We start from the raw sequence: 13,835 nt of genomic DNA on the forward strand, positions 1-13,835 counted from the left end.
TGAAGAACAAGTCTACCATATATCTCATGATTCTATGAAACAAATGGTGATGGTGATGAACAGAGTTTGGCTATGTCTTTGTTTTCCATATTTCATGTAGGTCCAACAAAAGAGCAAGAACATGTGTATTCAAATGTATTCATAAGATTAAATGTATATTCATTACAGATTGAAGTGTATTCATTAGTGATTAAATGTGTATTCATAAGATTAGATGTATATTCATTACTAACTGAAGTGTATTTATTAGTGATTAAATGTGTATTCAATGTTTTCTATTCAAAAGCAATTCATATTTACCTGTGTTCATTCATTTGTGTTTTATTCATTTATCAATATAACTTAATCCATCTATTCATTCAAGATTATCACCGGGATCATATATGATTACAAATATATTTTATTCATGTATGATTACAAATATTCGGATAAAATGATTAACGCGTCAGTATTTTTGATGTTGTTGGTAAAAATAAACTTTCAAAAAACGTTTTTTTTTAAATTATGGTAAAAAACATATTTTAAAATCATTTTATTGATTTTGTTAATTAAAAATAGATTATACAAATTCCTAATATTTAGGTAAAAAATCTATTAATTAGATTAAATCCCAAGATTTTAGGAATTAATTAATTATCCATAATTAATTATAATGTAAAATTCTTTTTATGCCCTTATAAAATGATTGGTTCACAATTGTTCTCGCGTTCTCAACCTTTTAGGTATTCTCATTTGATCCTTTCCCTATATATATATATATATATATATATATATATATATATATATATATATATATATATAATTACTTACTCTGACTCCATTCCACTACTGCTGGAATGGAAGCCAGTGGAACTAGCAACATGAAATCTTCCAATAATGGCTGCATCTTTTTAATTGGGACATTAGATTGGGCGAATGTGGAAATTAGGTAAGAAGTTGGAGAATACAACTTTTTCCTTTTTGGTGCTCGAACCCATTACGAAAGGGAAGAGCTGAGGACAAGGTATTGTACAATTTATGCGATAATACTTGGTGTAAACACAAGAAATAACAACAAACTTTTGTTTATTTGTGTATTATAGCATAATACATTTATTTCTTTCTATTACAACATTGCACATATTTTTTTTTCATATTAGGGCGTTGTACTTTGACAATTACCTAACTACGGCATTACACTTTCTTTTATATATATATATATATATATATATATATATATATATATATATATATATATATATATATATATAGTAATTAAATTATTTATTTTAGAGTTAATGGTGAGGCAAATATTGTTGCAATAACTGCCACCAAGGAATATGGTAAGACAAATACCTAAAAAAAACTACTAATTTTTTGTTTGTTACTGCAGTTCAGGTAAACCCAATAATAATAGATATCCGATTTTACCCTTAGGTTAGGAGCGACTTCAAGTGTTGCACAATTTTCTTTTCACCTGCTAGAATTTTGGGACTATAGTTATAATTAGATCATGCTTTGTTTCTTAAACTTCAAAGATGCAGTGTAGGAATTGTTTTATATATTTTTTAGCATTATACATGCCAAGAAATCTCAAACACAACAGGTAAGAGTTTGTTAACACATGCTCACCATGAACGCAATTAAAAATATTTGAATTTAGAACATTCAAATTGAATGTGTGGCCGGTACTATTCTAACCCCGCAAAGTGGGGACTCTTCACTAGTTTAATTGAAATGTGGAGATTGCATGTGTATATCAAACTTGTACATTATTATTTGCTATATATAAATTGGTGTGCCAATCGTATATGATACCTTAATGCTAAATTGGGAGCTTCATGTGACCATTAAATTCTTATGCTTCCTTATTAAAAGTTTAACTTATTGAAGAAGAAATTTATACGCATATGATTCTTGTATATGATGCTTACAAGAAAATAAGTTTTGTTGTATATGCATGGCATGTGATTGGAGCAAGTAAGGAAAAGGAAAATTCAATACACTTCATGGCCTCTTCTTTGCAACAAACGTCATGATTACCAATATGAGATTCCAAATTCATATAAGGCTTGTACATCATGTTTAAAGAAAAATATATTTGTTTGGAAAAGGATTTATTACATTTGGTAAATAAAATGAAGTTGTGGGACTATATATTTGTTTGGAAAAGGATTTATTATATTTGGAAAATAAAATGACGATGTGGGACTACACTGCAATTATTATTGAACAATATTTTTTTTTTTTGGATTTTTGGACTTTTGCCACTAAACTTTTTTATTATGGAGTTTTGCCACAAATTTTTTGGATATTTGTAGGCTTAATCCTTATAAGTTTGTAATTTACAAAAAATGTCGATGTGAAGTTTTTTTTTTTCAAAAACACTCCTTTAAATTTCTTAAGAAAAAACATTGTCAGCATCCCTCACGAAACATGAGGGAACACTTTCAAGTTGTTACTAAACTAGGTGTCAGAATCATGTATTACATGAGTTTATTTAAAAAAAAAAATTAAATATGAAATTTTAACCATTTGAAATGTTTAAATTTAAAAGAAAATAAGAAAAATTTTAAATTATTAAAATCAATGAAGCTTTAATGTATTGAATATATTACATATATAAACTCTTTCTAATAAATACCTTACATATATATTACCTTAAATATAAAATGTGGAATTTTAATTTAATAAAATGAAAAATACAATAAAATGACAAGTGGAAAATAGAAAATTCTAAAATTCTAAAAAATGACGTCTGTCCAAATAAAGGAGAAGATGACATATGGCAAAAAGTTGTTTATTTATTGTGGAGAATTTCGAGTGTATAAGAAAATATCTTTTTTTTATTATTATTTCTATTATCTTTTGTTTTTTAGCAATCACTATAATGACGCTTGTTAAGATCATATAATTTCATTTCTACTCACTACCCAAATTTAGCTTCAGTAAGCTACATTTGTATATTTAATATATAATCGTACATATACTATGTGAAACAATGATTCAAATCAAAACATGTATTTTCTTAAATTATTAAATAAGTTATATGGGTATGAAATCTAAACACAATTGTCCTCAACAAGTTCGTTTCAAGAATTTTAACTAGTTGTTGCAAATTTTAATTTGTTCACCAATAAACCTTGTAAAGATTAATGATAAGACAAACATAACGTTGATAGTATTTATATATTATAAACCGATCAAATTTTAAACAATGGAATATGTAATACCAAAAGCATGAAATATAAATAAGTGAGGTAAAAACAAGTACAACCTATGACTTGTTTTTTTTAATCTTTATAGACAATTATTAATCAAGAAACAACTGTAATAGGAGAAACTAATGATTAACTGAATTAAAGCATAAGATTTACTATGATCCATCAACTACGATTGTCACTGATTGTCACCGATGTTGATGTTGACTTACCATATATTGGTGATACCTCCTCATATTGCTTCACAACGCCAACATTAGTTTGATCTATAAGGGAAACATGTGACAATCTAATGCATTCTAACTCAATGGAAACTTCTTTCATTGTTGGCCTATTTTTTCCATTGAAGTTCAAGCATCGCATTGCCAAATTAGCTATAGACAACAACTCGGTCCTAAAACCTTCCTTAACAATCATTGCATCAAAAACAGACATCGCACGGCCTTCTTCCATGGCTAGCATAAAGTGTGTAGCTAAACTTCTATTTTCACCAAATCTAGTTAAGGAGATTGGCTTTTCTCTTGTCAAAAGTTCCAACAAAACAACTCCAAAACTATAGATATCACTTTTTTCAGTGAACTGGCTCGATTGAAAGTACTCTGGATCCAAATAACCAAAAGTCCCTTTAACTAATGTAGTCAAATGAGTTTGATCTATTGATACCAACCTTGAAGTACCAAAATCAGAAACTTTTGCTCGATACTTTTCATCCAAAAGTATATTAGTTGTCTTGATATCCCTATGGTATATCGGAATGGAGGTTGCTGAATGTAAGTAAGAAAGTGCTCCTGCGATCTCGGTAGCAATTTGTAATCTCATATATAAAGAGAATGAAAACTCATCAGTTTCATTTTGAATAAGGTCATATAAATTACCATTTGAGACGAACTCAGAGACAAGTAGTGGGACCTCGGTCTCTAGGCAACATCCTAATAATTTGACCACATTTCTATGGTTGACCTGTGAAAGAATGACTACCTCATTGATGAACTCTACTACTTGACTTTCATCAACCACCATTGATTTCTTGATTGCTACGATCCGTCCATCTGCTAACATACCTTTATATACAGTACCCTGACCACCTCGACCAAGAATTCTATTCTCATTAAAATGGTCAGTAGCCTTCTCCAATTCTTTAGAGGTGAAGAGTATGGTTTCATCAACATCAGTTGCTTGTTGTTGTTTAAGAAGGAGACCACCATTACGCTTAAAAAACCTTTGTTTCCTTCTCTTAGCTTTAGTTTTCTTGATTATTTTGTATAATGCATAGCCGATCACCATTAGGAAAAGCAATCCCATGCTTATACTAACACCTAAAAGAAGAACATTTAATACAATAATTAACATAAGTACCTAAACACATTCAACAATTAGCAGTATAGACTATTTAGTCTTCAAAACATAAATTTGATAGAATAATTGCAAAGGTGTTAAATGTTGCAATATTTTGTGTCCAATGTGTTTGGAATATCCGAAGGTCATTAATCATGTGTTATGGAAGTGTGCCACTTCGGTGTTAGTTTGGGAGAAGGTTTTTCTTAGTTAGACTTTGAAGTCCCTTTGGTGGAAACTCTAGATGATGCGTTTGAATGGACTAAGCAGTTACATGTATGGGCTCTGAAAAAGAAAGTGTTAGAAGTTATTATGTGTGTGTTAATATGGGTCCAATAATGGTACATGAATGATTTTGTGTTTGGCGTTTCTCCCGCGATGGAAGGTAGAGTTTTTGATATTGTAGTTGAGTATTTGTTTCTTTGAATTGCTAGTAGGACAAAAAAGTGTCGGTTAGTTGGAGTTTAAAATCCTCTTTTAGCTAGTTGGTTTTAATTGGTTTGGTTTGCTAGTTGTTTGCTAGATTTTAATGAAGTATTTAGCTGTTCAAAAAAATTGATAGGATAACGAGTGTTCACAAAGTAAATATTTGGTGTTTTAAACTTTGTCATTGTTATGTTTGGTTTTTTTTTAATAAAGATATATCAGTAATATAATTTACATTTTACAATAATAGCAAATATTTTATTGATTTTCTAAGCTTTATATCTATTTTTAACCTAAAGAGAAATAAAATAACCTTCTAATTTTTATTCAAACTATCTTCTTATGTATTTAAGATAATGACAAGTGTCATGCAATTTAATTTAACTTTGATTATAATGTTAAACTTGTAAACATATAATCATCTTAAATAAATAGAAAAAAATAAATAAAAACAAAAGATAATAAAAAATATATTTAATTTCTCTAACTTGAAATATCATAATCTTCTACCATTTCTTATTACCTTTTTGGAATATATATATATATATATATATATATATATATATATATATATATATATATATATATATATTTTTTATTCTTTATAAATAGAATGCTATTTTCATCGAAAATTTATTATTATTTTTATTTTTAGAATGCTATTTTCATCGAAAATTTATTTTAAATATATAAAAATTCATAATTTTTTATTCTTTATAAATAGATATTCATATTGATATATTTTTAAGATAAAATAAAATAAAAATTTAGAGTTTCAGCTATCGTTATTCATAAGTGAATAAAAATGTATCAGATTTTTATTAAAGTATATTTGTTATTCATTTAAGAATAAAACGCATGCTTAACTTTTTTACAGTTTAAGTATTGTTTATTTATGAATATAACACATTATAAAGTTTTGTTACATAAAATATATTTTTTTTACATCATCTTTCGTCACATGTTGTATTTATATATGAATAAAACGTATATTAATTATCGTAATATGTTATATTCATATACTAATAAAACATTTTTAAGATTTTTGTTAAAGTTCATTTGTTATTAATATATAAATAAGTAGTATGTTAAAAAAAGATGAAGTATTTTGAAAATATGAATTACTTATTCATATAGGAATAACAATTGAATTGTAACAAAATTATGATAAATGTGCTCTTCGTATATAAATATAACTTGTGAGGAAAGTCAATACAGGTTTTATTCATATGTATATATAACATGTGACGAGAGTTGGTGTAAGCTGTAAAGAGTTTATTATATGCCATATTTATATATGAATGATACTTCATCTGTAAAAAGAAAATTAATCATAGTTTTTATTCATAATTGAATAACGAATATGCCGTACTAAAAATATAATGCATTTTATTCATTTATGAATAACGATAGCTGAAAATATATATATAAAAATTTATTTTATCTTAAAAGTATATATCAATATAGATGTCTATTTGTAGAGAATAAAAAATCATGAATTTTGATATATTTATAATCATTTTTCGATAAAAATAGTTTCTTAAAAATAAAAAATAAAAAACAAAAAAAAACTGTGTTTTTATGTATATTAAGGTAATAATTAGCATAGTTTAAGGAAGCATGTTTTGTTTGAAACACATCTGTATTCCTTTCACATTTCTGCTGGTAGGACGAAGGTTTTGCGACAAAAATAAATGAGTGACTGAGAATGATTCCCCATTTTCAATCTTTTTTATTTTTTCAATTGAACTTACCTATGTATATATTAGCGGTTTCATTGCTCACATAAAAGTCTAGTCATTAACTGAGATGATGAGATTGTTATGTTGGGTTATATAATATTATGTTTACCATAGTATGTGATATTATGATTTATTGTATATTTTTTTGGATATATAATAAATCCAACGAAGACTACAATAATTACATAAACTAGCAACAATTTTGTCATTTTTTAAATTTATAAGAAATTTCATATTATCTATCTAATCTTATTTAACTTAGTATATCCATCTCATCAACTCATTTTCCGTTAATTTTCCGGGAAACATACATTTTACTTATTCCATTGCTGACGTGGATACATAATCATAAATGAACCGATGAGATGTATCAAATTTTACGGTAAACATAACATTATATAACTCATAATATCCATCTTATCAACTCATTTAATGACTAGTAGTAGATGTCTAGGTTAAATATAAATTGGTAAAATGTATGTTACATAGAAAAATTGTCAAATCATCATTTAATTTTAGTTTGAAACGTATTCATAAATTATAGTAAAATAATGAGATTTTAATGGATGCGTGAAAGTAATACAATCGAAAAACCTGGAAAAAAAAACCGGTCAAATTGTCATTTTTACCGGTAATTCATATTTTTTCGTAAATAAATTTTAGTTCGGTACTTATTCTTAAATTAATGTAAAATACAATGAATCTTAAGTGTATAATTGTTAATGACATAACTATATAAGGCTTGATACACATATAAAGTTAGCAAAATTTGATTTTTTTCTTCAGGTAGTAAAATTTGAATTTTTTTCCAGCAAGTTATCTAAGGTGTGGTTGTTTCAAAATTCTAATGAACATTAACCCTCAAATTATTATTTTTCTTTGAATTTGAGCCAATATGTCATCCCAGATGGCTATACATAGTTTATGTAAATATGTGATCATTCTTTAATAAATAATATATAAGAAAATGCTGAACTAATTATTTTGAAATTTAACATGAAAAATATAGAAATTATTTAATATAATAGTAATACATGAAAGGTAGTTGATATTTAAAAATACGTGTTTAACAAACCTTGGTTAGTGAAGTGATTTTTATTTTTTTTACATTCAGGTACTTATTTTTTTTAAACAGCGGAACAGCACTTAACCTTTTCTTAAACAGATGAATGGTTGGGGTTATTGTTTATAAGCTATAATAAATAAATAAATGGGTTAGTAGTTGTTGAACCATGCCTACACGAATTTGATGGGAGAGTAAGTAGAAAGGAATTTAAACGCATATAGTGGTTTAGAGAATAGCTTACCCAGAATGACACCTAAATTTCTCCCCTTATAAATATAACAACTTGTAGCCGAGTCCACGTCAAGATTTAGCCAACAATACCCTCCCTTAAGTTGACACTTTTTGCATTCTGGAGAAGTATTGTTGTCGTCTTGGGTATCTGTATTCCACGAAAGTGTTATGGGAACGTAAGTGTTGTTCTTGTCAATTGGAAAGCCTGCTTTGAAGTATGAACTGTCCATCAGGAAGGCAGACCTACATATCTCGTCTCCAGCCGGCCCTTCCAAGCCTGTTACATTCAACCTAAACGTCTTGATATTCCTATTAGTACTATCAAACGTGGCTTGGCAACAACCAATGCCAAAGCAGTTGTTTCTATCTCTGACAGTATCATTACGACAAATCGTTGAGCAACTGGCAACAATAGTCTTCTTCACCATGACGTCAGCATTAATGCCACACCCCTCAACGAAGAGTTTGTTAGCATAAGTGGAAATATAAAAGGGACTCTCGTTGCTTAGGACAGGAGTGCTATGCTGGACTGGTCTCACACAATCAAAAGTGGTGGAGACCTTAACAGTAACCGCTCCGCTGTTGCTGTACTCTGGATTTACACTCAAGACCTCCGTGTTGTTGAGTGCAGACAGATACGGTGTCGAGGAGTTACAATCAATATTGTACCATTTGCTTAGAGAACAATTTGTTCCAATCCCGAAAGGGTATGGAATCGATATCTCTCCACACCTATCATTGCATCCTTTTTTGCTGATTCTCCATGCTTTTGTTACTGTTGCTGTTAAAGAGATCAAGATAAGTAAATGTAAAACTTGAAAGAGCTGCATTCTGTTTACCAAAACGATAAAATGCATTGAAGCAAGAAAAATATAAGGATGGATATAAAAATCATAACCAAGTGAATTTATGTGCTCGAATGTGGTATCTGATTGGATTATTTAATGGAGAAATTTAATTCTAAGTTGACCTTGACTCAACGAAACCACCATTGCTCCAATTTTCTTCCCAAAACAAGGAATCAAAGTTTGTAGCAATAAACATATGCCAAGTGTAACACCCATATTTTCGACAACGATTAGCATGTTATATTTTACGACGTCAACCATACATATTACTATATAAAATTAGATGGGTTATAAAATAATACCTATTATATGATAATATTTTGTATTCCAATATTATATTGATTCGGAATTTCTCAAACATACATTTTATAACTTATTTTTTATATTATTTTGACCAAAAGATGTGTATAACTATAAGTAATCCTTTGTATACATTTGAAAATGATATTGATTTGTACACAGTACTTTACAACCATATGATTTAAATGATTATTGTGTAGGGATCATTGCTAATTTGATAAGCACATATATGTGTATTAATTAAAATGAATTAATCGTATCATATAATTTATTTTACTTTAGTTTTGTTTTTAACAAAAAGAACGGTATGTATACAATATAAAGATATATTTCACTACAAAAAAAAAATTATTTAGCGGCACATAAAAAGTGTCACTAAAAGCATGTTAAAAAATCAGCGGCACACATAATGAGTGTGTTTGGTACGGAACGTTTGGGGGCTTCTAGCTTCTAGCATTTGATAAAACGCTCCGTTTTGAACAAAAATAATGTTCGACACTACAAGCTTCTAGTGTTTAGTTTAAACAAAACGCTCCAAATTCAAATGCTACTCCATGTAGCGTTTAATGAAACGTCACAAGCTACCCGCTACAAGCTACCTACTACCAGCTAATTTTGCCGAACACGTCCAATAAGTACGATTAGAAACGTTCTTACTAAAACCATTTAGTAAGACTTTTTGTTTTTGCCGTTGCAGTTTTTAGGTTTTTAGTGACACTTTTTTATTTTTTACAATTGAAGAAATTTTTTTTGTGGCACATATTTTGTGTCATTGAATACGCATTTGATTGAAGAATTAATGCTACTTCTAGTTACACATTTTAAGATTTTAGTGACACTTTTATTTGCCTCAATACCAAAAAAAATACTTTGTGGCACTTTCTTATGTGTCACCATAGAATAAAAGTTTTTTGTGGCACATATTTTGTGCCATTAAAAGCTGGTGTGATTCAAAAAATACATGTTACTTTTAGGTTATTTATATCTACATATTTTCTATCTAGAATATAAAGTAAACTAAAAATTTTAATTGCCACACGTAGAAAATAATAAAAATTTCATTATTTATCATCGATATATTTTAAACTTTTTGAATCAAATATCGTAGTAAATGTCAAAATATGTCTAAATGTGGAACCAGTTATATGTTAAACATAGACTAACGAACAAAATTAAAAGAAAAAAAAAATACATGTTAGATTAATGTCTAAGTCCATAACTATTTTAGTATGTACTTAACCCGATTGTGAACATGGTCCTTTTGGGTTGCCTTCACACTGGTGACTAGACATGATGATTGTTGAGGAGAGAGGCTGGTTTATTATTAAAATTAATAAATTGGGGTATAAATATGATTTGCTAATATATTATATGAATAATATATTAAGTTGGAATCATATTATTAATTGGTATTTAATCAGAAATTAATTAGGAATTAATTTCAGGATTAAAGGAATTAATTAAAAGTACAGGGGCTATTTTGTAATTATTTGATAGTTGAGACTTTGGGCTATTGGATCACGTTTATTAAGGCTTGAACGAAAATCCTAGAAGGATCTAGGAGTTTTCGTCCAAGGGCTTAAGGAAAGGAGTCCATGGACTTGCTTAGGCCCTAAGCTAAGGCATTAGGGTTTCCACCTTAAAACCCTAGCTAGCCTCAAGTATAAATACCACCCTAAGGCACTAGAATTCGACTACTCCTTGGAGAAACCCTACTAGGGTCGAATTATAGAGCCTCTTGCCTCCCTTCCTCTCTCTTATATTCATCCTTTCACCCAAAGTGTGTTTGTGAGCCATTAGAGGTACTACACTTGTGGTATTTGCTTTCAAGAGCTAAGGAAATTCAAGGAACTAGTTGTTATTGCTATATAACAACAAAAGGTATGTATTCTATTCTCCTTTGTGGAATTCGAAAATCATAGGAGTATCCCAGGTTTCTTTTTGTATTCATAAAGTTGTATGTCTAATAGTGAGAACATAGATCCAATTAGGGTTGCATGCACACATAGGATTCTTTGTATAAAATCCATCAATACATGCTAGGGTGAATACCTCGTGCTATAACATACTTTAGAATCAATACTATCACTTCCCTCTCTAAAAACAAACGAAATTCAAAATAAAGTTAAATAAGGCAAACTATAGAAAATAATAATATAAGATGGAGCCCAAATAAACTATGTTTACAAGAACAAACCGAGGAAAAAAACACATAAAACTTATTACCATCATTATGATGACTTTTAGAAGATGACATCTGGTTGACTGAATTAGAGTTGCGCAGAACTGAAGAGTGCAGAACTCGAGAAGTGCTACCTGGCATCTAAAATAAATTAATGAAAACATTGGTCACTACTAGTTTGCTATAACTCTATTGTTCAAAAAATTACCAAAATATCAACTTTACTATATATACTATTAGTCTCCAACTCTACGTACCTTCTACTACACTTGTATGAACGAACCAAAAAATGCATTTAAGAAGATACATAGGTGCACCAAGAAGATTATTCATAATGAAAAGGTTGTATACGTCGAAAAAATGGTCATGCTTGATTAAAAAGTTGGTCCGATTAGAAATATGATAATGGACTAATTTTCATGTATATGTTTTTTTCTAATAGGGTAACTGAAAAGAGCAATGAAATATAGATGGTATATGTACCTCTATGTTCATATTGCTAAGAATTCCAAACAAGTTTGCATTTAGGATATGTTCTTGGATGATATCCGCCATAACGTCACCATAGTTTTTAGTTGTTCGACACTTGGATTCGTAGAAGAAAAAACAACCTTCTCTTTTACGGTCAGTATACTTCCAACGCATTAAATATACCCTTTTTATTTAATTTAAAGGTGATGGAGGGTTTGTGAGTACGTTGGGCATACAATTGGTACTTTCGGCGTACTCATTGCATGTGCACCATCGAGGTAATCTCAGCGTACGTAGGGCGTACTCAAGCCAGAGGAAAACCCTAATTTTTAGGGCTTTCACCCTATTTAAGCATCCTAATCCTTTCACCTTCCTTACCTTATCATGCTCATTACCCCTTTTATAGTCAACCTCTAAATCCTAGCCGTTTTTAGTGCATTTTGAGCTTACAAGAGCTTGTGAGTGTTCTTTTGTGATTTTGAAGAAGAAGGAAGGTTGAGGAGAAGCTAATGAAAGGAAAGAGCCAGTAGATCCAGATTTTGTGCATCACTTTCAGCCGTTTGGAGATATAAAGACTGGAACTTGTTCAATCTAAGCTTAGTTATAGATTTCGGGAAGAAAGTAGCATCTTTTGGTCCCATAACTTGGTCTTTTGATCCCTTAAGTCGACACTTTTTGCATTCTGGAGAAGTATTGCTGTCGTCTTGGGTATCTGTATACCACGAAAGTGTTATGGGAACGTAAGTGCTGTTCTTGTCAATTGGAAAGCCTGCTTTGAAGTATGAACTGTCCATCAGGAAGGCAGACCTACATATCTCGTCTCCAGCCGGCCCTTCCAAGCCTGTTACATTCAACCTAAACGTCTTGATATTCTGATGTTCTTTATAGTACCATCCACCATAATTACTATAAATCGTATCAGTACTATCAAACGTGGCTTGGCAACAACCAATGCCAAAGCAGTTGTTTCTATCGCTGACAGTATCATTACGACAAATCGTTGAACAACTAGCAACAATAGTCTTCTCCACCATCAAGTCAGCATTAATGCCACACCCCTCAACGAAGAGTTTGTTAGCCAAAGTGGAAATATAAAAGGGACTCTCGTTGCTTAGGACAGGAGTGCTATGCTGGACAGACCTCACGCAATCAAAAGTGGTGGAGACCTTAACAGTGACCGCTCCAGATCTGTAGCCGTCCTCTGAATTTACACTCAAGACCTCCGTGTTGTTGAGTGCAGACAGATACGGTGTCGAGGAGTTACAATCAATATTGTACCATTTGTTTAGTGAACAATTTGTTCCAATCCCGAAAGGGTATGGAATCGATATCTCTCCACACCTATCATTGCATCCTTTTTTGCTGATTCTCTCGGCTTTTGTTACTGTTGCTGTTAAAGAGATCAAGATAAGTAAATGCAAAACTTGAAGGAGCTGCATTCTGTTTAAAACGACGATTAAAGGCTTTGAAGCAAGAAAAAATATAAGGATAGGTATAACAATCATAACCATGTGAATTTCTGTGCTCGAATGCCGTGTCTATTGGATTACTTAATGGAGAAATTTAATCCTTAGCTGACCTTGAGTCAACGGGAACCACCGTTGCTCCCATTTTCTTCCAAAAAAACGAGTGGCTGAGATTGCAATCAAGTTTGTAGGTATAAGCCTATAAGGATTAATCAACGCGGGCCAAGTCCAGAAAAAACTTCCAACACGTTGATAAGATTTTGATGGCTATTTTGGCACTACTAGAAAATAGGAAGTTTTGCTACAGAGCTATGAAAAATTTTGGTAGTTAATTAGTTACAGAATCGCTACGGATTAAATGCAGAATTAGACGCCTTAATATATTAACGGAATAGCTACTGATACTAGTCCGTAGCTAATTAGCTACGGAATCCGTAGCTATTGCTTAGCTAATTAGCTACAGAATGGCTACGGAATATCTATGGATACTAATTCGTCGTGATTGCGTAGCTAATTAATTAGATACGGAATAGCTATGACATAGCGACGAAAGAAAACAGCTATAAAA

The 13,835-nt window shown here is 30.2% G+C and overlaps 2 protein-coding genes across 3 annotated transcripts; both read right to left on the reverse strand.

Moving 5' to 3' along the window:
* Positions 1-3,287: 3,287 nt before the first annotated feature.
* LOC145031151 (wall-associated receptor kinase-like 2) lies at positions 3,288-8,868 on the reverse strand. The gene is made up of 2 exons (XM_078979658.1): positions 8,011-8,868; positions 3,288-4,516 (listed from the first exon to the last, which is right to left on the reverse strand). Exons 1-2 carry the CDS (start codon positions 8,855-8,857, stop codon positions 3,366-3,368), a joined length of 1,998 nt encoding a protein of 665 aa, XP_078835784.1. The 5' UTR covers positions 8,858-8,868; the 3' UTR covers positions 3,288-3,365.
* Positions 8,869-11,183: 2,315 nt separating this feature from the next.
* Positions 11,184-13,387, reverse strand: LOC145031152 (wall-associated receptor kinase-like 6). Of its 2 annotated transcripts, none has more exons than XM_078979659.1 (2): positions 11,375-13,387; positions 11,184-11,245 (listed from the first exon to the last, which is right to left on the reverse strand). In XM_078979659.1, exon 1 carries the CDS (start codon positions 13,310-13,312, stop codon positions 12,308-12,310), a length of 1,005 nt encoding a protein of 334 aa, XP_078835785.1. In that variant the 5' UTR covers positions 13,313-13,387; the 3' UTR covers positions 11,184-11,245; positions 11,375-12,307. The 2 variants fall into 2 exon arrangements, with proteins under 2 accessions (XP_078835785.1, XP_078835787.1); XM_078979661.1 differs by lacking the exon at positions 11,184-11,245 and having other exon boundaries at positions 11,294-11,471; positions 11,814-13,387.
* Between the last annotated feature and the right edge of the window lie 448 nt (positions 13,388-13,835).

This window comes from Lactuca saligna, chromosome 2 (assembly GCF_052625555.1).
Source record: "Lactuca saligna cultivar CGN05327 chromosome 2, ASM5262555v1, whole genome shotgun sequence".
Classification (NCBI taxonomy): domain Eukaryota; kingdom Viridiplantae; phylum Streptophyta; class Magnoliopsida; order Asterales; family Asteraceae; genus Lactuca; species Lactuca saligna.